Source organism: Pseudozyma flocculosa (assembly GCF_000417875.1).
Source record: "Pseudozyma flocculosa PF-1 unplaced genomic scaffold scaffold00009, whole genome shotgun sequence".
Classification (NCBI taxonomy): Eukaryota; Fungi; Basidiomycota; class Ustilaginomycetes; order Ustilaginales; family Ustilaginaceae; genus Pseudozyma; species Pseudozyma flocculosa.
The window spans coordinates 403,711-427,241 of NW_006920877.1; the positions used below are offsets into that span (position 1 = coordinate 403,711).

The window sequence follows — 23,531 nt, forward strand, 5'->3', positions numbered from 1 at the left end:
GAGAGAAGCCCCACCGCCCACAGCTGAGCCCCCCCTGCTGCTGGCCTGCCACACAGGCTTGCGGGTGATCGCCCAGCAGCGCGTGCGGCTGGACGAGCGCAGGACAGCCAGCAGCCAACAGCCGACGCCCCCTCATTTTTTCCCGCATCCAACCAGCCGACCAACGCCCACTTCTCGCTCTCCGCCCCTTCGCATCCCTCGTCCATCTCCGCATTCACCGTGCCCCTCCCCTACTCGACCACCTCACCCATCCACGCACAGCCTGAACTTCCGACTGCGTCTGCGTTTCGGCGCGCTCGATCTCGTCGGCGGCCCTCCCGACTCACTTTGGATCTCGACACGGCGCGGCGCCCGTCGCTCTTCCCACTAGTCGTCTCTCAACGGCGACGACAAGGACGGGATCCAGCGACACATCGACGTCCAGCTCATCGCAGTCTAGCGCACCTTCCTCTCGTTCCTTCGCTTGCAAAACCACCAGCAGCTTCGTTCTAGGGCCGCTTTTTGGCGCATCGAGCTTGCCTCCACCATGTTTGGCTCTTCGGGCTTCGGCGGCTTCGGCCAGCAGAACCAGCAGAACCAGCAGAACCAGCCCGCCCAGCCCACAGGCGGCATCTTTGGCCAGCAGCCCCAGCAAAACACCGCCACCGGCGGATTCGGAAGCACTGGAGGTGCGTTTGACGACCCCCCGCACGGCGCTCGTCGCTGGATCTTTGCTCAAGAATGGCAAGACAGGCTGACTGACTCTTCTTTCCTGTCTCGTCTGGATTCCTCGCACCATCCTGATCGCGCGCATCTCCTTCCTCCTGTCTCGGCCCACTCCGTCACGCAGGCTTTGGATCCACCGGCGGATTCGGCGCCAGCCAGCCAGCCCAGACCGGAGGCGGTCTCTTCGGCGCCCAGCAGCAGCAGCCCCAGCAGTCGCAGCCCTTCAGCTTCGGCGGCGCCACCAACAATGCAAGCGCCACGCCTGCGTTCGGTGCAAGGCCGGCCGGCACCACTGGCTTTGGCGGCTTCGGCTCCTCCACCACTGCCGCTCCCGCCTCCACCGGCGGCTTTACCTTTGGAGCCAATACGGCGCAGCCCCAGCAGCAGCAGGCCACCGGCTTCGGATCGACGCCTTCTACGTTTGGCAGCACCCAGACCGGCGGCGGCCTCTTTGGCCAGCAGCAGCAGCAGCAGCCTGCCGCCGGAACTGGCTTCGGCACCGCCTTCGGTCAGCAGGCCGCTGGTGCCACGGCGACCCCCGGTCAGATCACCCAGGGAACCGCCTCGGTCCCCTATGACCCCCTGCGCGAAGACGTCAGCCCGAACGAGCACATCAAAGATCGCAAGAACTGGGACGTCCAGCAGTCGATCGTGGTGATGCCTGCATACTCGCACTACAGCCCCGAGGAGCTCCGCCTGATGGACTACCAGCAGGGACGGTCCAAGGGCAATGCCGGCCCCGGCGCCACCGGGACCGGCTTCGGCTTTGGCGCCCAGCCCACCAACACCGCCACCTTTGGCCAGCAGCCCGCGACGACTGGCTTCGGCGCATCGCAGCCCGCTACTGGCGGAGGTCTCTTCGGCCAGCAGCAGCCGCAGCAGCAGCAGACTGGCGGCCTCTTTGGGCAGCAGAATCAGCAGCAGCAGGCAGGAGGCCTGTTTGGTGCTAAGCCCGCCACCACCGGTTTCGGCTCGACGGGCACCTCGGGCGGTCTTTTCGGCCAGCAGCAGCAGCAGCAGCCGCAACAGAGCGGCGGTCTGTTCGGCTCGACCGCGCAGACCGGTCAGCAGCCCTCTACTGGCTTCTCTTTCGGCGGCGCCAACACATCCAACACGGCCGGACAGACCGGCGGCTTCTCGTTCGGGGCCCAGCAGCAGCCGCAGCAAAACAAGCCCGCGTTTGGCTTCGGCTCCACCACCCAGCCGTCGCAGCCCTCGACCGGCTTTAGCTTCGGCGGCGCCAACCAGCAGCAACAGCAGCAGCAGCAGCCAGGACAGGCGGGCACCGGCTTCGGCACGGGCACGGCGGGCGGCTTCAGCTTTGGCGCAAAGCCGGCAACGGGCGGCCTCTTTGGTGGCGCCACTAGCCAGCCGGGCACGCAGCCCGCCACCACGACGTCGACTTTTGGAGGCTTCGGTGCGACATCGGCGGCAGGAGCGCAGCAAAACAAGCCCGCCTTCTCTTTCGGCACCGGCGGCGGCGCATTCGGAGCGTCGAGCGGCGCGACTACCGGCACTGCCGCCGCACCGGCGACCGGAGGCGGCCTGTTTGGCGGAGGAGCGCCAACGACGACCAGCCAGCCTGGCGGCCTCTTCGGTGGCGCGGCCACTAACACCACCGGCACCGGCGGCTTCAGCTTCGGCGGAAACCAGCAGAACCAACAGCAGGCTGGCCAGACCGGAGGCGCGGGCGGCTTCGGCTCGGGAGGACTGTTTGGCGCTAAGCCCGCCGGCCAGACTGGCACGCAGACGGGCGGCGGTCTGTTCGGCAGCACGACCGGACAGGGCCAGGCTGGCACCGGCTTCGGCGGCACCACGGGCGGCGGCCTCTTTGGCAGCAGCACCAACAACAACGCCGCCAAGCCTGGAGGATTCTCCTTTGGCGGCGGCTCGTCGCTCTTTGGAGGGCAGCAGCAGCAGCAACAGCCGCAGCAGCAGCAGGCCGGAGGCCTTGGCGGTGGCTTCGGACAGAGCACTGGCGCTGGCGGCTCGGGCCTGTTCGGGGGCGCAGGTCAGACTCAGAACACTGGCACTGGCGGTGGCCTCTTCGGCGGCGGCGGCGGCTCCTCGCTCTTCGGCGGCAGCACTGCTGGTGGCGGAGGGCTGTTTGGCCAGTCGACCGGCCAGACGGGTCTTGGCGGCGGTCTCTTTGGCCAATCCCAAGCGGGCCAGCAGCAACAGCATCAGCAGCAGCCCATCCAGGCCTCGCTCGACACCAACCCCTACGGCACCGACAGCCTCTTTGCTTCGAGCCTTCCGCCGCAGGCGCAGGGCGCTGCCGCCCAGGCTCCTCTGCCGTTCAACGTCGCCGGGAGCAAGAACAAGCCTCCGCTGGTGGCTCCCTTCCGCTCGAGCCCGCGCAGCGCCGCCAAGATAACGCGACTGCGCGGCTCCACCCCCGCTGCCACCGGCTTCGGAGGCAGGGAGGGCACGCCCGGACTGGGCCGCGAGGGCACGCCCGGCGCATACACCCGCTTCGGCACGCCCGGACGCGCGGGATCGCCGAGCATCTTCAAGGGCCTCAGCGACGAGCACACGCAGCCGCTGTCGTCGCAGGCCTTTGTCTCGCGTCCCAGCTCAAAGCGTCTGGTCCTCGATGACGTCGGCGACGGCAGCTTCTCGACCAGCCGCAGCGGCATCGGTCGCAGCGGCAGCGTGCCCCAGTTCCACGACACTATCAGCAGCCCGCTGGTTCCTGGTGCTGGCTTCCTCCGCTCAGGCACCGCAGCACCCGCCAACCGCGTCAGCTTCAGCCCGGCGCTCGAGCAGCGTGCCGAGTCCGTCAGGCCCGGTGGTGCCGGCGATGTCAGCTTCGCCTCTTCGCTGCCATCTCGACGCGGCAACCTGTTCGCCTCGACCTCGATAGTCGACGATTCGCCCTCGAAACCCGCCGCTGCTGCTGCCGCAGCCAAGGCTGCCGTGCCTCGTCCTGGACGCGACCTCGAGTCTTCGTTCGTCGCAGCCGCGTCTGAACCCACCGCCGCGACGGCCAAGAAGGGCGAGTACTACCTCGAGCCCAGCCTATCGGCGCTCCGCACCGCGCGCTTCGAAGAGCTGGCGGCCGTCCACGGCTTCATCGTCGGACGCCACGGCGTGGGCAAGGTCGAGTTCCTGGACCCCGTCGACCTCACCACGCTGCCGGATCTCACCGACATCGCCGGCGGTGTGGTCCAGATCCGGCTCAAGGAGATTGTCGTCTATCCGGAAGAGGGCGACTACGATCCGCGCAACCCCAAGGATGGCGCCAAGCGCAACTACGACTTCCTCCCCAAGGCCGACGAGGGCACCGGGCTCAATGTGCCGGCGCGCGTCAGCCTCGAGGGCTGCTGGCCCACTGACCGGGCCACGCGCGAACCCATCAAGGACGCCAGCCACCCGCGAGTCAAGCAGCACATCAACAAGCTCCGCAACAAGGGGGAAACCGAGTTTGTCGATTACGAGGCCGAGAGCGGCACCTGGACCTTCAAGGTCAAGCACTTTTCGCGCTACGGCCTCGACGACAGCGATGAGGACGACGGCGAGGGCGCCGCCGCCGCCGCCGCCGGTGGCGCTGCGCCGAACGCGGCCCAGGCCGCTCTGCACGCCAAGGCCAAGGCGTCGGCCACCACGAAGCGTGCCCTGCGCTCGCGACAGTATGCCGGCAGCTCGGACATGACCGACGACGACGACGACGCTCCGCCGCCCTCTCAGGCGCTGCTCGACGGCGCTTCGGAGCACGAGACCCTCGGCGGCGATGAGGAGGCTGCTTCGCAGATCTCCAACGACACCTCGAGCGTGATGCACGAGAGCGAGCTCGACGACGCATGGGGCGCTCGGGCCAGCACACCGCGCGCGTCGCGGGCGGGGTTTGGCCAGGAACGAGCGCGGAGCTCGACGCCTTCGGTCATCGCCTCGGCGGGGTTTGGCGGCGGCGCCTCTAGCCGCGCCGGCACGCCGTCGCGAGCGCTTGGAGGTGCCGGCCGCGCCTCTTCTGGCGTCGAGGCGCGGAGGGTGCAGGTGATGCAGGCGAGTTTTTTTGGGCAGGACGACAGCCAGGTAGCTTCCGGGGCTGTCGTTCCTCCTCTGACGGCAGCTGCAGCGACTCCGACATCGCGTAAGATGGCGGGCGCGCAGGTCGTCAACCCCAGGAAGCACAACCGGTACAGCACCGGCACCAACACGTCTTCGAGCCCGCAGGGGCCTCCGCAGCCGGCCTCGACGGCCCCGACGACCAACGTTGTCGAACGAGGCGGCAACAACAAGGGCGTCGCAGGCGCGCGTGCGGCGTTCGACGTCGAGCCCGTGGTCCAGCAGCCCGAGACGGCCCGACCGGCGAGGAAGCTGACTCGTCTCGACCTCTCGCGATCTGCCGTCAAAGGCCACGAGGGGCTCTCGCTCGACGCCGGCCTGGCCCTAGGCCGCAGCTTTCGCGTAGGCTGGGGGCCCGACGGCACCATCGTGCACAACGGCAAGATTGTCGGCCTCGCCGCCGCTGGCGCCAACAAGTGAGTGCACCGAACGGCGCACGATCGCCTCCGCGCCGTAGCGTCACAAGCTGACTCTGCCGTTAGCACCATCCTATCCGACGCTCCCCAATCCATCTCCATTATTAGGTCGAATGCAGAGGAGAATCAGGCCAGCACAGTGACGACGGTCAAAATCGAGAAGCTCAAGATTTTCAAGGATGCTGAGACTGTGAGTGTTTCGGCGAGGACCGGCGATGCCCGCCTTTCCACCCGTTCCCTGCTGACGAGGCCGTCCGTGTTCGCCGTTCGCTCCTCAGATGAAAACCGAGGGGGAAAAGGCCGAGAGGCTGCTCAAGGTGCAGCTCGACAACTCGATCATCGAAGAGGACGAGGAGGGCTGCCCGGTGGCCTACACGCAGTTCACCACCCGCTTCCGGCACTTCGCTCGCGCGTTCGAGCTGAAGGACAGGAGCTTCGAGGCCTGCCTGTGGCGCCTCGGCGTCGCCCTGTTTGACGAGATCGACCTCAAGCTGCCCGATGGCATGTCGACTGCGGCTGCCGATCGGGTCGCCAACCTGCGCCGCAAGGCCGCCCTCTCTAACTGGCTCCGCCACAGCGTCGCTGGCACTGTCGAGACCGAGTCGCGTTCGCACGTCGCCGCGAGCCGGACGGCGGCGCTCACCTTTGCGTACCTCAGCGGCAACCAGGTCGAGCGAGCCGCCCAGGCCGCTCTCGAGTCCGGCGACCTCCGCCTCGCTACGCTGATTGCCCAGGCGGGCGGCGACGAGGAGACCAAGGCCGACATCAACGAGCAGCTGCTCGTCTGGCGGCAGGAGGGCGTCGATGCTCACATCACCAAGGACCACCGCCGCATCTACGAGCTCCTTGCCGGCAACGTGACGCTGTCCAAGGGCACCGAGGCGCGGGCCACGCGCGACCCCGTCGACCAGGTGCCGGACCTCAAGATCCCCGAGGGCCTCGACTGGAAGCGCGCCTTTGGTCTCCACCTCTGGTACGAAACCGCTCACGAGGCGCCGCTGCAGCAGAGCTTCGAGCGGTACGAGAGCATGGTGGGCGGCGCCGGAGGCACGGCCCCTCCGCTGCCCCACTACCAGGAAGGCTCGCAGCTGGGCGCGCTCCGCCTCAAGCAGCTGCTGCAACGCCCCGACTACGTACGGGACGCGCAGTTTGAGCTCATCAAGCTCTATGCCGAGCCGACGCACGATCTCGAGTCGACGCTGCGCCCGTGCGCGTTTGGACCGAGCGTGTCCGACTTCCGCCTGCCGTGGCACCTCTACGACCTCCTCTCGCGCGTGCTGAGGCAGCGCGACTTCCAGGACCGTACCGAGCTCGGCCTCGATGTCGCCGCCGACGCCATGGCCGAGGACGGCGAGGCTCGGGCCGAGGGCAACAGCGCCCGCGCCGACGGCCTCGCTTCGAGCTACGCCCAGCAGCTCGAGCTCGAGGGCCTGTGGACGTGGTCGGCCTTTGTGCTGCTCCACCTCGAGTTCTCGTCGAGCCGGCAGGCGGCCATCAAGGCGCTGCTGGCGCGCCGTGTGGACGACATCGACGACGATGCGGAACAATTCCTCTGCCACCGCCTGCAGATCCCCGTCGAGTGGATCTACGAGGCCCGAGCCTACGCGGCCCGCCAGCGCGACGACCGGTACGGCGAGTACCTGCTGCAGCTCAAGGCGAGGAACTTTGTGGCGGCCCACAACGTCGCCGTGCAGCACCTTGCGCCCGAGGCCGTGATCAGGGGCGACCAGGAGCTCATCACGCGGCTCTTTTCGCCGTTCTACGCCGACGACATGGACCCGACGGTGGACCTGCCCGGTTGGGCCGAGGGAGGGGAGCTGTTTGTCGACTACGTCGCTGCGACGCGCGAGCTGCCGGGCCTGCTGAGCCGGGCCGACGCGGGCGAGCTGACGGGCGCCGAGGCCGAGCGGCTGGAGCGGCTCTCGAGGCGCCTGACCGAGATGCTGTCGAGCGTCGACGCGCTCTTCCCGCGGCGCGATGCGGAGCTGGTGCAGAAGGTGGCGCGCACCGAGATGGTGGCGGGCCTGATGATGCTGGTGCGGCTGGTGTCGAGCCGGTCGCTCGGCGTGCTGGGCCGAAAGAGCCTCGAGCCGGCCGTGTCGCACGTCGACCTCAACCTCGGCAGCCGATGGGACCCGGCGTGCCTCGAGGTCGACGCCGTCCAGAACGCCGCCGAAGACTACCTCGAGCTCCTCCTCGGCACCTCGTCGGCCTAGGCGGCGTCCAACGGGTCCCGTCGCTCGTCGACCATGCTCCGTCCCGTTGGCCGCTGACCGGCTTTCCCCAGCGAGGTGGCCCTCTATGTAAACAAAAATAGTCTCATAACCTCTGTCGCCGGATCGACCCGAACAAGAAGCACACTCGATCTCGACTGGGTCGTCTGTAGCGCCGCCGGCACGCCTTGGAGCGGAGGCGTCGACGAGCCCTTGCCCGGGCGACCAGGCTTTGAGCCGGAAGCCGTGTTTGTATTCGACTCGCTCCGCTGCTTGTATTCAAAGCCCGGCCTTGAATTAGGAATGGACCTCCACTCGCCTTTGGTCGGTCGACGCGACGCGTAAAAGGGGACAAAGATCGAGCGGCGGTCGCCCGCAGGCTCTCGCCCCGCTTGGCCAGGCCTGCGCAGGCTCCAGGCGACTTCAAGAGGCCAGGCGGCCTCCAGCCTTCAGAGTGTCACTTTTTCCTCGCGGGCGGGCGCGCGCGGGGGCGAGGGCCAGCACCGTGGCAAGTGGCGGGCGGCCTGGAGCTCAGCCCTCCGCCCTTGCTTGCCATCCTACCTCTGCAGCCACCCACCACCACCGCCACGGCCTTTGCAGCACGCACGCCACTTCGAACCCACAGCACGGCGATCAGGCCTCTCACCTCGACCTGCAGCAGCACACTCTACCCGCCCGACTGTCCGTCCGCCACCGCGCCGTCCTTGCACCCTCACCTGTCCCTCCGCACCCACACACACCACACCATGTCGCTTTCGGACCTCACGCAGGGCGCCATCGCCCGCATGGTCGAGAGCACGGATACCAGCAACGGAGTGCAGAACCCCGTCTGCCAGATCCTCAGCATCAAGAAGATCTCTTCGACTTCCACCGCCAACCCAAATGTCGGAGACCGCTACCGCATCATCCTCTCCGACGGAGTCCACTTTGCCCAAGGTGAGTGTCGAGAGCAGGCGTCTCTTGGGTCCATGCAAGCCCTTTGGATGCTGACAACCATGTCGGCTCACCTCCTCGCTCTGTCGCTCGCCACCCGCAGCGATGCTCGCCTCGCAGAAGCGGCAAATGGCCGAGAATGGCGAGATTGACAGGAACTCGGTGGTGCGCGTGCTGCAGTACTCAAGCAACAACGTCCAGAACCGCCGCATCCTCATCCTCCTCGACCTCGAGGTGATTGGCGGCCCGACACCCGAGAGGCTCGGCGCACCCAAGGCGCTCGAAGACCAGGCGCGGCCCGCGGGTGCCGGCGCGCCCGTCAAGCAGGAGAATGGCGCCACCGCGCCCGCCACGTCGTACGGAGGCGCCGGCGCTGGCGCCAGCGCCGGTTCCACCAAGCCGGCCATGGGCGGCCGACCGGGAGGCTCGAGCATGAACGCCGGCCTGCCCATCTACCCGATCGAGGGCCTGTCGCCCTACCAGAACAAGTGGACCATCAAGGCGCGCGTCACGTCAAAGTCCGACATCCGACACTGGAGCAACCAGCGGGGCGAGGGCAAGCTGTTTAGCGTCAAACTGCTCGACGAGAGCGGCGAAATCAAGGCGACCGGCTTCAACGACGCCGTCGACCGCTTCTACGGCCTGCTCCAGGAGAACAAGGTGTACCTCATCAGCAAGGCCAAGGTCAGCATCGCCAAGAAGCAGTTCAGCAACCTCAGCAACGAGTACGAGATCATGTTTGAGAACTCGACCGAGATCGAAGAGGTGAGTCGTCTTGGCGGCGTCCCGAGACGGACGCGGTGTCGATGGGACGACACGTCGATGCTGATCTCGCGCTTCTGTGTCGATCTCTTCGCTCCTGTCAGTGCACCGACGCGAGCGACGTGCCAGAGGTCAAGTACGAGTTTGTCCCCATCGACCAGCTCGAAAACGTCGAGCCCAACCAGACGTGCGACGTCATCGGCGTCCTCGAGAGCTACGGCGAGGTGTCCGAGATCGTCTCCAAGGCGTCGCAGCGGCCGGTGTCGAAGCGCGAGCTGACGCTGGTGGACCAGTCGGGCCGCAGCGTCCGCCTGACCATGTGGGGCAAGTCGGCGGAAAACTTCCCGCAGAACCAGGGCGTCGACGACAAGCCCGTCATCGCCGTCAAGGGCGTCAAGGTGGGCGACTTTGGCGGGCGCAGCCTGAGCATGTTTGGCAGCTCGACGATGATGGTCAACCCAGACATTCCCGAGTCGCACGGCCTGCGCGGCTGGTACGACAACGACGGCGCCACGGCCAACTTTAAGCCGTACAGCAACGTGGGCATGGCGGGCGCCGGCGGCGCGGGAGCCGGAGGCAACCTGGCCGAGCGGCGCTCCATCGCCCAGGTGCGCGACGAGAACCTGGGCATGAGCGAGAAACCCGACTACTTCAACATTCGCGCCACGATTGTCTACATCAAGCAGGACAACCTGTGGTACACGGCCTGCCCGTCGGACTCGTGCAACAAGAAGGTCAACCAGGAGAACGACGGGCTGTGGCGGTGCGAGAAGTGCGACAAGAGCTTCGAGGAGCCCCAGTACCGGTGAGCAGCGCGCGTGCGTGGGGTCAGGCGCGACCCGAGGGGCCGACGATGCTGACCGGCACCGCTCCGTTTCGCCCCGCTCCGCCCCGCTCCGCCCCGCTCCACCTCTCTTCTCTCCTCTCGGTCCGCACAGCTACCTGCTTTCGACCAATGTCGCCGACATGAGCGGCCAGATGTGGCTCAGTGGCTTCAACGATGATGCCGAGCAGATCATTGGCAAGACGGCCAGCGAGCTCTACCAGATTAGGGTGGGTGTGGTGGCCCCGTGGGCCTTGTCGGCCGTGAACACCTTTTCCGTTCCCTCCTTGGCTCATGCTGACGATCTGGACCGCCCGCTTTTCCTCATCTGGTGGCGTGCCTCGTCGGACGGACAGGAGGAGAACGAGAGCGAGTACACGGCCGTCCTTCACCGCGCGGCCAACCGCATGTACATGTTCAACTGCCGCGCCAAGCAGGACACATTCAACGTGAGTTTTGGCGCCAGAGCGCGTGTGCGCACTCACGCCCTGACGCAGAGCCGCCGCTGACCGACGACCGACGACCGACAAACTCCCCCTCCGACTCGCAGGACACGACGAGGGTGCGATACACCATCAGCCGCGCCGCGCCCGTCGACTTTGCAAAGGCGGGCCACGAGCTGGCCGAGGCCATCAAGGCTTACCTCTAGTCCAGTCCGGCCGCCGACGTCTTTTTTGCATTTGGAGTGGGAAGGGGGACTCGGAATGACGTCCTCTGTGTGCGTTGTGCAATGTAACCAGCCAGGCCCGCCGCTGCGCCTCTCTGTCGCCCTAGGAAAAGCTGGCAAACATGTCGGCCAGGTCATCGACCTCCTGCTTCTTTCCTTGCTGCACCTGTGCGTGTGTGTGTCCAGAGTAGAGAGGTGAGGCGAGGCGAGAAGGTATCGTCAGTCCTGTCCTGGCCGGGTGTTTCTTAAGACGAGGGGACGGCGCACCTCTTCCATTGTTTGCCATCTGTGCACGAACTCGTCGGCCGTAATGTCCTCGCAGGTAAACTCGGCGAGGAGCTCGCGCTTGCTGAGCAGTTCGGCTTGGTACATCTGCCACGACGGCGATCCGGTTGGCGCGGAGGGGGAGTAGCGGGAGTCGAAGCAGCGACAATGGAGAAGTGGGAGGCAAGAGAGAGAAAAGGGGGGCGAGCGTATCAGTATCCACGCAGCGAAGGACAGGGGCTCACTGCCACCTCGATGGCGGTGGACGAAGCAGACTGGGCGAGACGAGACGAGACGAGAAGGGGCAACGAACATGAAAGAGTTCCGAGACGTGCCTGCATGCCTCTTTTGGATCGTAGCCCGAGATACCGGGGCGGGTGGGTTCCGAGAGGAAGAGGTCGACGCGGTAGAGCATCTCCATCATCTGCGCCACGACCTGCTCGAGGCGCTCCAGCACCGCGCGCAGCGCCGAGAGGTTGCGCTCCTGCGTCTCCTCCGACGCCGTTGGGTCCGCCAGCGCCCGGGCGAAGGGGAGGGATTGGACGTGCGTTTGTGTGAATGCTGTTGGTGGTGGACGCGGTGGGTAGAAGCGGGATGGCGGTGGTGTCAGATGGGATGTGAATGGATATGAGGAGGGAGGAGGGGCATGGGCAGCCTCACCCGTTGCTAATGTGTCGGCTTGAGAGACGAGAGCGAGGATCCTGATCGGGTGAAGAGGGGGGGAGGGGGGCCAGAGCGGGTGTCAGGCAGAGAGAGGGCGACGGGAACATCCCCGCGAGGCGTCGCGCGCGTCTCGCTCTTACGGGTTGACTGCTTGTGACGACGACATGTTGCCCGGCTTGGCTTTGCTTTGCTTTGCTTTGCTTTGCTCCCCGATGGTGGCGGTGGTGGAGAATGGTGGACGAGAAGAAAAGGACGGCCGCGCCGGGTGTTGCTCTCCCTGCCTTCTCTCCCTGCCTGCCTGGCCCCGCCGCGCCCGCACAGCCAAAGGGTCTGGCCAGGCCGAGCCTCCACACGGCCTGCGCGCCACACGCCGCTGCCCGACGTCTCGTTCCGATGTCAGTCGGTCTGGCAGGATCACGGCTACGCCACACCTGACTTCACTAAGTACTAGCCCCCTCCGACCGCTATTCGCTGCTGACACAAGACCATCATATCAGGCGAGTACAGGACGCAACAGACGGGATGGGTTCGACAGCGTCATACGGACGCGCAATCGGGGCCGGCTAAGGTACATGTCGGCGAGCGCAGTCAGACCTCGGCGTCCGGCTTGACGGCAAAGTCCTTTGACACGGGCACGTCTTCGTCGTCGCTGTCGACGGGTGCCGGTGCCTGCTGCTGCTGCTGCTGCTGCTGCTGCTGCTGCTGCTGCTGCTGCTGCTGCCGCTGCTGCCGCTCGTCCTCGCCCTTTGCCCCGCCCGTCTCTGTGCCGCCATTCGTGCCGCCGTTGTCGGCCTGCTTGCGCAGCTCGGCACCAAAGAGGCCACCCGCACCGCCACCTGCACCCCCAGCAGACGACTGACCCCCGTCGTCAAAGGGATCCTTGATCGTCGTCGGCTTGGCCGTCGCCGCCTTCTTGGCCCGCCTCTGCGACGCCACGGCCTCCTCGTCGGCCTTGCGCTTGAGCGAGAGCCGGCTGCTGCACTCCTTCTGCCGCTTGTCGATCTCGACGACCTTGGCCTTGTCCGCGTCGCCCTTGCCCAGCCCCGTGCAGCCCCCCGTCTCGCGGTCCCGGAAGAGCTTCTCAATCTCGTCGAGGATACCGTGCAGCTCCTGGCGCCCCATCCCCAGCGGCTGCTGCGCCAGCAGCGCGTCGTCGTACTCGACGACGGCGGGTGCCGGAGCCGCCGCCAGCTCGTCCTCGGCCACCTTGACGCCCGCCTTGCCCCGAGCCTTGCGTGCTGCGGCCATCTTGGCGCGGGCGAAGCGCTCCCGCTCGTCGGATCGCGTCTTGTCCCTGGCCGCCTTGGCCGCCAGCTGCGCGGCACGCGCGCTGCTCTCCTTCTGGTCCAGCCACTGCTCGACAATGTCCCTGCCCGATGCCCCGACACCCTCGGACGCACGCAGGCACGCGAGGGCGATCTGCGTGGGCGTGTAGATGAACTCGGCGTCGGTGAGGCGCGAGTTGGTCAGGTTCTTCTGGCTCGATGCTGCGAGGGCATGGACGGCCTCTCGCGACGGCGGCTTGTCCAGGGTCTGCGAAGCGAACGCACAGGCAGACGCAGCGGTCAGCAGTGCTTCCCAGTCCCCCCGTCTTCGGGCTCGCCAGGACGAGCGGGTCTCGCTGCTCACCTGTGCATCCAGCAAAAGGCCGTGAAGGGCCCGGTGGGCGCCGTGGGTCGAGTACTCGAAGCTCAGGCTCTGAGAGACGAGGAACTCGAGATCGAGGATCGTCTTTTCGTTGTCCCTGACCACCTCGGGCTTGGGATCCTTGCCCGCCAGCTTCCTGGCAAAGGACGAGAGCGACTGCGGGTAGTTTTCCGTCTTCGTCGCGAGGTAGATGCTGGTGATTCTGTATGGGTGTAAGGTCGAGGCGCGATCGATGGAAGCGGAACGCAGCGTTATGGATCAGCGGTGGCCAGGGGACCGCCAGGACGGAGCCTCGGGTGCAAAGACCGAGACCGGACGGGCACGTACACGATGCTCTTTGGGTGAAAGTCCATGCAGGTGTTGCGCAGGTAGAAGCGCTTGACGTACGACATGGCCGTCGCCTCGATGAGCTCTGGCAGGGCAAAGGCCTTGACGATGCGACCGACTTGGATCAGATAGTAGGTGAGGAGGGCCAGCTCGTCGGATACCGAGAGGAACGGGACGTCGGAGGGCGTTGACGAGGAAGCTGCTCCCGACTGATTGAAGAGGACGGTGGAGCGAGTCAGTTCGCTTTGCCCACTTGACATGGACCAGCGCAGAGCTACGGTGGGGTGGCATGCTCACCTTTTCGTCATTCCAGATCTTCTCGAGGCGCTTCTTGGCAGTGAGGTTGTTGGTCTGGCGCATCTGTGCAAGCCTGTTTGGGGTGAAGCGCCAGTTGCGCGCCTGGCTCGTCTGGGCGTAGGCGAGTGCGGGCCCGTAGTCGGGAGGCGCCGTGGGGTTCGAGGGGATGTCGAGGTGGCGCATCAGGGCGGATTCGATGCGAGGGGGTTGGGCGGGAGTCGTCGCTGAAGACGGGCCTGCCGCGCCATGGGAGGCGGATGGTGGCTCTGATTTGAGCTTGACCTCGCTCATGTCGGACAGTCGTATCGAGGTGGCCGGGTGCAGGGGCTGATGGTGGTGGACAGAGGAAGGGGGGGGCGGTGGTGAAGTAGGGGGGTCACAGGCGGCCATGGGTCTTTGAATGTGGAGAAAGAGGCCCTCAATCGTGCGAAAGGACAGAGGGACGTACGGTTGTCGCCGCTCGCGGGTGAGGCTGAGCCCGCCAGCCTGCCTCGGCGCTGGACCCTGAGCCGCTGCTAGAGTTACGCATGGACCCCCCCTATGGCCAGACCTCAACCTCGACCCCGCCTGCACCACCACCACCACCACCACCACCACCACCTTCACCACCACCATCATCACCAAGCACCATTCTCCCTCGAGCCCTTCATCCCTGCCTCGACCTCCGCAGCCGTCATACCTTCTCAATCGTATCGTATACCCGCCGTCGCCCGGCCATCTTCAACCCTTCGTCCGCCCGTCTGGTCGGGGGCCGCCCGCACTGGAGTCGTCGCCGCCGAGCATAGCGACACCAAAGTGCCACGACGCGCCCCGCATCTCTCATCCATCTGCTGCTACAGACTCCTGCAGATAACAGCATATCCGCCATCGCACGTCTGCCCGCCATGGACACGGTCAAGGGTGAAAAGTGGGTCGCCGACTATGCCGCCTGGATCCGCGTGCACGAGGCCAAGCTCGGCGATGCCGCCCGCAAGGCCCTCATCACCAGCACGGCAGCCAACGCCCCAGCAACGACCGGTGGCGGCATCGCCTCGTCGCTCTGGAGCGTCGTAGGACTTGGATCCACCGCAACGGCAGTGCCGGCCCCCGCAACGCGCAACGGCCGCTCCTCGCAGCAGCCCATCCGGCCCCTCACCCTCCGCCTCAACCCACACTACCTGTACTACCTCCTGATCCAATTCGAAGCGCTCGGCCTGCCCGTCGGATCGCTCGACATCAAGATCCCCGCATCGGCAAGGCCGACCTCCTACTTCTCCTATGTATCCGCCCCCGCGAGGGACAAGGACGACACCATGAGCATGTCGTCGTTCCGCAGCCGGATGAGCGTCGTCTCCTCGTCCTTCTCCCTCGGCTCGTCGTCCTGGTGGGGCGGTGCAAGCGCAGGCCATCCCCCAGACCCCAACAAGGACATCAAGTACATCTACGCCGCGCTCACAAAGATCCCCTCGCTGCGCCTCGGGCCGATTCCCGCGACCAAGCTGATCCAGGAGTTTGAGGACTGCCCGGGCAAGAGCGCAGTACCGCTCGACGTCTTCAAGAATCTCCATTTCCTCGAGCTCGAGGACGTCGATCCGCGCACGCTCATCGGCTGGGACAGGGCCAGCATGCAGCTGCGCAGCCTGACGTGCAAGAAGAGCGGCCTCGAGGATCTCACGGACCTGGCCGTCAACCTCGTCGTGCTCGACGCCCGGCGGCGGCGCGGCGAAAGAGTTGATCTGCCCAAGCGCAAGCTCTATCGTGGCGTCGTCGACTCGTCGACTGAGACAGAGACTGAGACGGACGCCGACACCGACATCGATGCTCCGGCACGGACAGCGGCCGGTGCCGAGGCCGAGGGCACGATCTCGAGACCAGTGTCGCCCTCGCCGCCGCCAGAGCTTCCGTCTCTCTCCTGGCACTTCCTGCGCCACCTCAACATCTCCAACAACAGCCTCACCTTTGTCCCCTCGATGCCGCTCAAGGCCATGCAGGGCCTCACCCACCTCGACCTCTCGTCGAACTTGCTCAACGTCGTCCCGCCCGCGCTGGCCCATCTGCCGAACCTCACCTCGCTAAACGTCAACGACAACCTGATCGACTCGGTGCTGGGCATCTACGACACGCTCAAGGCCATCAAGGTGCTCAACCTGGCCAAGAACCGGCTCGAGAGCCTGTGCGGGCTGGAGCGCCTGTACACGCTGCAGCGCATCGACCTGCGCACCAACTGCATCTACGAGGCGGGCGAGGTCGGCAGGCTGGCGCCGCTGCCGTCGATCCAAGAGGTCTGGATCAAGGACAACCCGCTCGAAGACGAGCTGCTCGACTACCGCGTCGAGTGCTTTGTCGAGTTTGCCAAGGAAGGGCGCAGCGTGGGGCTCGACGGCGAAGGCCCGGGCTTCTTTGAGCGCCAGCGCATCGCCGAAAAGGTGCCCAGCGCGATGCACGTGCTCGACTCGGCGGCGCGGCGGTCGCAGAGCAGCGCCACAGCGGCCGAGGAGGAGGCGCGGGCGGAGCTCGAGGCCAGGCAGGCGCAAGCTGTCGTCAAATCCGTCAAGCATCGCGGATCGACGGCGCAGAGGAAGGGTGCCGAGAAGAGGCGCGGTGCCAAGGACGCGGTGGCTGCCACGTCGACGTCGTCTCCGGACCGCAAGGCAGCGCAAGTCGATCAAGCACCACCGACGGCGGTCGAGGGCCCATCGGCCGCCATGGCCCGGGATGGATCAAAGGACAACGCGGCGGCGGCTGCTCGTCGCCGTAACCGGAGAGTGGTGGACCTGGAGGGCACGCCGAAGAAGGCCGTGGCCGCAGCCGATGCTGGCGCGCACGACGCCTCGCAGTCCAAGTCTGGCATCAAGCCGATGTCGGAATCCGATCTCATCAAGCAGGCGGCCCAGGGCAACGGCAAGGGGGCCGCATCGCCAGTACCTGCATCCACGCCGCCTGTAGCCTCTGAGATGGCCTCGGCACCCGCCACGGACGTCGAAGCCAGCGACAACGAAGCGGCAGCGGCACCGACTGCGGCAACGAGCACAAGACGGGTCGCACCTCGATCGCCCTCGCGGCAATTCCAGCGACCCAGCTCCATGTACCTGTCGTCGGGTGGCGGCACGGCGCCGAGCCTGGCCAGCAACTCGCGGCTGACGTGGAGCAAGAAGGCGGGCGCAGCTGCCGCGTCGCTCAGCATGGACGAGCCGGGGCCATCGTCATCGCCGGCCGCGTCCGACGCACGTGGAGCCGGGCCATCGGCGAGCTCCTCGAGAGGTGGCGAGGCCTTTCAGAACCTCTTCGCGATCCCGCCACATCTTGGCGATCTGCCGTTGGCCTCGCCCCGGCTTGGGCGCTCCAACACCACTGCTGACGCCACGCCGTCCTCACAGAGCAAACCACAGACGGTGCGTCGCAGGGACAGCGGGTCCAACACGGTCGGGCGGTCGGGAGGCCGTCTGGCTTTCCTGCGCGATGCGAGCATTCCCGGCGGCGACCTGTTTGAATCCTCGAGCGGGAGCAGCAGTGGCGGCGGCGGCGGCTTTGGTGGGGGCGGACTGGTTGACGCGGACAGCTACGGGCGTCGGGCCGATGCCAGCGAGGCTCAGGCCACGGCGCGACTGCGGGTTCCGCGGCCAGGGACGAGCTCTGCGGCGGCGCTCGCCCGGCGGTCCAAGGTGACCGCCAGCCTGTACGAGCCCAGCTCGGTCGATCTGGGGGATATTGGCGAGCCTGTTGGCGGCGCCTCGTCTCCGACCAAGGCCGGATCTCCGAACGGCGGGGAGGCGCAAGCCGCGAGGAGCCCTCTGCCCAGCCTGGCGGAGGCGGCGAGCGGAGAGGTGGGGCCCAGCGGCGCTGAACGGTCCGAGGCGTTCCGACGGCGGATCGAGGCGCTCAAGGGTGAAGTCGGCGACGATTGGCTGCGGCTCTTGGCCCGTGGCGGGGACGCGGCGTATGCGGGCGGCGCGAGTGCCAGTGCGAGAGGGGCCGAGGCGGAGCAAGCCAGATCGCCGCCAGAGCCGGTGGCGGCGAAGAAGGCCGAGGCCGTGGGCGGTGCCAAGGGCAAGAAGAAGACGAGCGGGAGCGCAGGCGCCGGGTCGGCAGTTGGCAAGCGGACGAAGAAGAGCAGGGAAGCAGAGATAGAGTAGCAGGGCGGGGCGGGGCGGGTCGGCGCGAGCGAGGGGAAAGCATGGCGGCCTGGCAGGCCGATGGTGTGACACGACATTGTACGACAAGGGACGAATCAGCATGGAGACAGCCTGGCAGGAGGATGCGCCTGAGATGCCGAGAGGGCAATGTAGTGAAGGTGGTGCATGCCTGAGTGGGCTTCCCAGGTGCTAGAAGAGATGTGCATCCCTCGTCGTGGGTTGATGTGCCGGAGGGAGGTGACGGAGGTGGCTGGCTGGGGACGGCGGGCCACCATAGCCGGAGGCGCGAGAGGTGGGCAAAGTGGGGACGATCGGATCTGATAAGGCCGAGATGGCTGGCAAGATCGGCGGAAGCGATGCGGGCTCGCGCAGATAGCGCCGCCCAGGCTGGAAGGGGCAGGCAGGCTTGCGTCAGATGCGTGCGTGCGTACATGTGGTTCCAGCTCCGCAGCGCTTGGCGGGCGGGCATAACTTGCGGCGTTCTTTGCCCCGAGCGCCGCCTGGCCCTAGCCTTTGCCTTTTCAACCGACAACAAGCTTGGTTGGCTGGCTGGACGGGCTCAGGGCAGGGCAGAAAGCAAGGCTAGGCCTAGGGAGCGGAAGAGACCGGCTTGCCAGGCTACAGAGGCAGGCGACGAGCTGCACACGCATACGCACGCACCGCACGTACGCACGGCTGCCGTTGTCGAGCGGCGCGCAGCCAGGCCTCTAGCCTGCCTGCCCGCTGCTGCGTTCCAGCGCGCATTCGGTTATCAGGCTAGCGCAGCCAAGGCAAGGCAAGCAAGGCGAGAAGAAAAAACTTTAATCAGATGGCGCACGCTGGGATCTGATAGGCACGGCGGCTCAGAGGTGGGGCAGGCAGGCGGGCTGACTCGCCCCTTGCCGGCCTAGCCTCTTTCTCTCTCGCTCTGATCAAGCAGCAGCAGCAGCAGCAGCAGCAGGCTAAAGCTAGGAAGCACGAAACGGCGCTAGAGGAAGGGCGCAACCGGGTCACAGCCAAGGCCAACATCGTGTCGTCGTCGGCGTCGTCGCGGGTGACGGGCCAGGGCCGCATCTGATAGGCCAGCCTCGCCCGCGTATGTACTCTGCATGTAGAGCACCGTCAGGAAGCAAAGGCAGGCCCTCCTGCGACCATCCGCGCGTCTTGGCACCTGCCCTGCCTGCCTGCTCGTCTTGCTTCTTTTTGCTTGCGCCCTCGTCGTCTCATCTCACCGCCGCCCCCGGCCTTCATCTTCTTCTTAACCCACGTCCCCACCGTACCGTCCTTTGGCAGAGCAACGCCCCACCTCTCTTCGTCACCACCACCACCTTCCCGCCGTGCCATCGTTGCCTTCTCTCCCGAAGTCTCCGCCCGCCTTGCCCGGAACGACGCTCGGGGATACCATACACGAACATCGGACGACACGGACAAGAAGCTGCGATCCGAGCTTGCCTACGGACGACCGTCGACGACCACTCCGCACCCGCCTTGGATCCTCGCTTCTGGTCTGGAAGAAGTCGGTCAGCCATCCGTCCATCCATCCATCGGGACGATCAGGATCGGCGGCTTGCCATCGGGACCACGCACGTAGGCTCTGTTGAGAAAGCCCGCATCAAAACGCAAGCACGAGGACGATACCGGCTACCTTGAGCTTGCACTATTGTCGACGGCTGGTGGATTCAGCCAGCATCGACCAAGAAGGCTGACGAGGCCGGCGGTAGCGAATTCGCAATTCCCTGGCCGTTGTACAGCGGTGACGACAAGGACAGGACAGACAAGGCAGGACAGCCTACGCCGTCGCGCCCGCCTCGACCGCCCTTTGCCTCGCCCTCGTGCTTGCTTGGTTTGGTGCGCCCAGCCATCGGCCAGCCTGGTTGAGATCTGGGATCGTCGGCACTTAGCGGGCGTCATATCATCCGATCTGCCCTGTCTGCCTGCTTGCTTTCAGGTGGTTTGCTCGTGCCTCTGCCTCGGTGCCCGCCTTTCGTCGGCGGTTTCGGGCGATTTTTTTTCCAAAAACCTCCGCGCGGTGAGTTGCCTCCACCTCTTGGGCCCTCTGCCTCGATCTGGCCTCCGCCCTTGCCTCACCTCGCCGCCTTGCCACCGCAGGGGTCCCAGGCCGTCCTCGCCATGATCCGACCAACTGACGCCCCGTCCTCGCCGTGCTCCAACCTCGGCCCTGCGCCGCCTTCAGGCTCTTTGCAGGTGCGCAATCTGAGCCCACTGCCGATTGAGGCCGGGCACGGAACTGAAGCTCGACGGCTTCCCAAGCGCACCCGTCAGAGCTCTTCGGCAGAGCACGTACGTAAGGCAGAGCCTTGCTACGTCGGTTCGGCCCGCCCAAGTGCTCGCTTGCGCTGCAATATTGCCCCGGCTGCCTCGCCCTCGACCATCGACCCAGCGCCGCGACAAAGCCAAACGTCATGACGTTGCCCGCCAGCACCACAAACGACCGCGACCAGCCCGCACAACGTGCCTCGTCAGGGTCCGCCCAACCGCTGCACGCCCAGTCCTCCTCGGATCTAGGCGCACCAACCTCCGCTCCTGGGTCGGCGACGGCCACAGCCACGCCGGCTTCGACGACAGCGGCGGCGACAACGACACCGCTGCCGCCCGCCCTCCCGTCCAACGCCATCGAAGCCGCCGGCGACGGCCCACTTGCCGAGCGAGCTTCGGGCGCTCCTTCTCGCCGCCATGTTGAAATACACGAGCCCGGCCACCACAGTCGCGCGGACCGCACCGCGTCTCCCTCGCCCTCTTCCTCCTCGTCGTCCACCGCCGCCTCGGTCAACGACCCTCCGCCACCAAAGCGTCCCGGACAGCTAGGTCCCGAGTCGCTCTCGGCCTCGTTCCTCTCCCAGATCCAAAAGCAGGGCCACGAAACCCCCACCGTCCGCTACTCTTTCGACGACCACCACGACTACCCACACCGCATCAAGTGGGCCGACGACGACGACGACCACGCCGACCACGACAACGGCGGCAACGACGACTTTGACGCCATGAACGGCGTCAAGCGCACCGACAGCTACCTCGGCAGGCGCGCCACTCGGCACCAGAGATCCAACTCCAACGCCAGCGCCGACCGACCGCATCGCCCCAGCCTGGCGCAGCCGACGCTGCAACACGGCTCCCGCATCACGAATGGCTCCCGCACCGGCCGCCTGCGGTCCAACTCGCACAATGACGCCAACCTGGCGTGGTCCCAGAGCCGCGAGACCTTCCTCTTCTCGAATGCGGCGCCCGGCACCGCGCTACCCCACCCGTCCGCGTCCATGGCCGGTCCCACCGACGACGCGGCGAGCGACCGCGGCGTCGGCGCGGGTCAACGCACCGCGTATCCCTGGGACTCGCCGCGCCCCACGTCCTCGTCATCGCTGGCTGCAGAGCCAGAGGTCAGGGAGGCGAAAAAGGCGGCGCCCGAACAGCCCAGGATCGACGAGGAGCGGGATAGCGATGCTTCTCGCGAGCAGCCGGCAACATCGACCTCGGCCGCCCCCCAGGCCGACACGCCGAGTTCCAAAGGACCGGGAGGGAACGATGGCGATGGCGGTGGCGGCGGCGACGACGACGACGACGACGAGGAGCAGACGCCATCGACGTGGCAGAGGATCAAGATGACGTCCAACTACCTCTCGCTCTACCGCTACGCCGACCGCACCGACTACATGCTCCTGGCCGTGGGCATCGTCGCCGCGATCGGATCCGGCGTGCCGCTGCCGCTGATCGGCATCCTGTTCGGCCAGCTCATCGACAGCTTCAACGCGAGCTCGTGCGCGACCCAAGGCGCAAGCGGCGGCGGCGGCTCGGCGGGCGACTTTACGTCGTCGGTCAACGACAAGGTCAAGCTGGTCGCCATCATCGCCGCGGTCAACTTTGTGCTGATCTGGACGTACACGACGTGCTGGTCGAACCTCGGCGAGCGGCTGGTCCGCAAGATGCGCGAGCGCTACCTCAGCAGCGTGCTGCGCCAGGACATGGCCTTCTTTGATACCATGAAGCCGGGCGAGGTGGGCACGCGCCTCAGCGCCGACCTGCTGACGATCCAGAACGGCACCTCGGAAAAGGTCGGCATCATGATAAGCTCGCTCTCGTACTTTGTCACGTCGTATATCGTGGCCTTCATCAAGCTTCCCGTGCTGGCGGGCCAGCTGGTCTCGCTGCTGCCGGCGTTTGCCATCATCTCGATCATCGGGTCGAAGCTGGTGGCCAAGGCGCAGAAGAACACGTCGACGCACCTGTCGCACGCGGCCAGCCTGGCCTCGGAGGCGCTCAACAACCTGTCGGTCGTCCAGGCCTTTGGCTCGCAGAAGCGCCTCTCGAACATCTACCAGAGCCACCTCGAGCTGGCGCGCAAGCAGGGCACCCGCAAGGCCCTCTGCGCCGCCCTGGTGCTCGGCTGCCTCTTCTTTGTCGGCTACTCGGCCAACGCCCTCGCCTTCTTCTCGGGCAGCCGCCTCATCGCCAGCTCGGGCGACGGCGGCACCGTCGGCGCCGTCTACACCGTCATCTTCCTCCTCCTCGACGCCTCGTTCATCATCGGCCAGATTGCGCCGTACCTGCAGACGTTCTCGTCGGCCTCGGGCGCGGGTCAGGCGCTGCTCAAGACGATCGAGACCAAGTCGCCCATCGACGGCACCGACGAAAAGCAAGGCCTCGTGCCGCAGCCGGGCGACTTTGCCAGCATCGCCGTGCAGTTTGACGGCGTCGATTTCGTCTACCCGGCTCGCCCCGACAGCAAGGCGCTCGACGGGCTGCACCTCGACGTTCCTGCCGGCCAGCGCGTCGGAATCGTCGGCATGAGCGGGTCTGGCAAGAGCACGATCGCCTCCCTCGCGCAGCGCTTCTACGATCCGACGGCCGGCTCGGTCCGCATCAACGGCATCGACATCCGCGACATCAACGTCCGGTGGCTGCGCTCCCAGATCGGCGTCGTGGGCCAGGAGCCCGTGCTCTTTGACTGCACCATCATGCAGTCGATCGCTCACGGCCTCGTCGGCAGCCCGGCCCACGACCACCTGCGCGAGACGGTGCTCGCCTTTTCCCAGGTGGGCCAGGACGACGAGGGCACCGAGATGGACGACGTCATGACGCCCGAGCAGATCGAGCTGCTGCCGCAGGTCAAGGACCTCTGCATCGAGGCGGCCAGGAACGCCGGCGCCCACGACTTCATCTCGCAGCTGCCCCAGGGCTACGACACGCCCGTCGGCGAGGCGGGCAGCAAGCTCTCGGGCGGCCAGAAGCAGCGCATCTCGATCGCCCGCGCCATTGTCAAGCAGCCCAAGCTCCTCATTCTCGACGAGGCCACCGCCGCCCTCGACTCGCACTCGGAAAGGACGGTCGGCGCCGCCCTGGACCGCGTCTCGGAGGGCAGGACTACGATCGCCATCGCCCACCGCCTCGCCACCATCCGCGCCTACGACAAGATTGTCGTCGTGGGCGCCGGCAAGGTCCTCGAGCAGGGCACGCACAAGGAGCTCCTGGCGCGGCGCGGCTACTACTTCAAGCTCGCCGAGGCGCAGGACACCAACACGTCGTCGACCCCGGCCAGCAGCTCCGACGACGCCTCGTCGGCCGGCGTCGAGGACATCGACGAGGAGGGCGAGGCCAGCGAGGACGACGACGGCGGCCGCGCCGGCAAGGGCGCTCGCAAGG

General features: G+C 66.6%; 6 protein-coding genes across 6 annotated transcripts in view; 4 read left to right on the top strand and 2 right to left on the bottom strand.

Moving 5' to 3' along the window:
* Positions 1–526: 526 nt before the first annotated feature.
* On the top strand, positions 527–7,405 carry PFL1_03094 (uncharacterized protein; the record flags this gene model as incomplete). The annotated part of the gene is made up of 4 exons (XM_007880610.1): positions 527–668; positions 830–5,189; positions 5,298–5,379; positions 5,468–7,405. The coding sequence occupies 4 exons, from the start codon at positions 527–529 to the stop codon at positions 7,403–7,405; spliced, it is 6,522 nt and encodes a 2,173-aa protein (XP_007878801.1).
* A 743-nt stretch (positions 7,406–8,148) lies between these two features.
* On the top strand, positions 8,149–10,569 carry PFL1_03095 (uncharacterized protein; the record flags this gene model as incomplete). Its single annotated transcript, XM_007880611.1, has 6 exons — positions 8,149–8,338; positions 8,439–9,100; positions 9,202–9,902; positions 10,036–10,150; positions 10,277–10,369; positions 10,471–10,569. 6 exons carry the CDS (start codon positions 8,149–8,151, stop codon positions 10,567–10,569), a joined length of 1,860 nt encoding a protein of 619 aa, XP_007878802.1.
* Positions 10,570–10,690: 121 nt separating this feature from the next.
* On the bottom strand, positions 10,691–11,680 carry PFL1_03096 (uncharacterized protein; the record flags this gene model as incomplete). The annotated part of the gene is made up of 5 exons (XM_007880612.1): positions 10,691–10,753; positions 10,855–10,959; positions 11,165–11,412; positions 11,512–11,552; positions 11,655–11,680. The coding sequence occupies 5 exons, from the start codon at positions 11,678–11,680 to the stop codon at positions 10,691–10,693; spliced, it is 483 nt and encodes a 160-aa protein (XP_007878803.1).
* Positions 11,681–12,102: 422 nt separating this feature from the next.
* PFL1_03097 (uncharacterized protein) lies at positions 12,103–14,076 on the bottom strand (the record flags this gene model as incomplete). The annotated part of the gene is made up of 4 exons (XM_007880613.1): positions 12,103–13,047; positions 13,144–13,363; positions 13,489–13,697; positions 13,786–14,076. The coding sequence occupies 4 exons, from the start codon at positions 14,074–14,076 to the stop codon at positions 12,103–12,105; spliced, it is 1,665 nt and encodes a 554-aa protein (XP_007878804.1).
* Positions 14,077–14,669: 593 nt separating this feature from the next.
* PFL1_03098 (uncharacterized protein) lies at positions 14,670–17,897 on the top strand (the record flags this gene model as incomplete). Its single annotated transcript, XM_007880614.1, has 1 exon — positions 14,670–17,897. The coding sequence occupies one exon, from the start codon at positions 14,670–14,672 to the stop codon at positions 17,895–17,897; it is 3,228 nt and encodes a 1,075-aa protein (XP_007878805.1).
* Positions 17,898–20,006: 2,109 nt separating this feature from the next.
* The window catches only part of PFL1_03099 (uncharacterized protein), a gene marked incomplete at both ends in the record, with an annotated part of 5,606 nt that continues 2,081 nt past the window's right edge, over positions 20,007–23,531 (top strand). The window contains 2 exons of the mRNA XM_007880615.1: positions 20,007–20,177; positions 20,291–23,531. The exon at positions 20,291–23,531 is cut by the window's right edge and continues 2,081 nt beyond it. Of these exons, the coding sequence (XP_007878806.1) occupies positions 20,007–20,177; positions 20,291–23,531 (3,412 nt within the window). The remainder of the gene's footprint in view (positions 20,178–20,290) is intronic.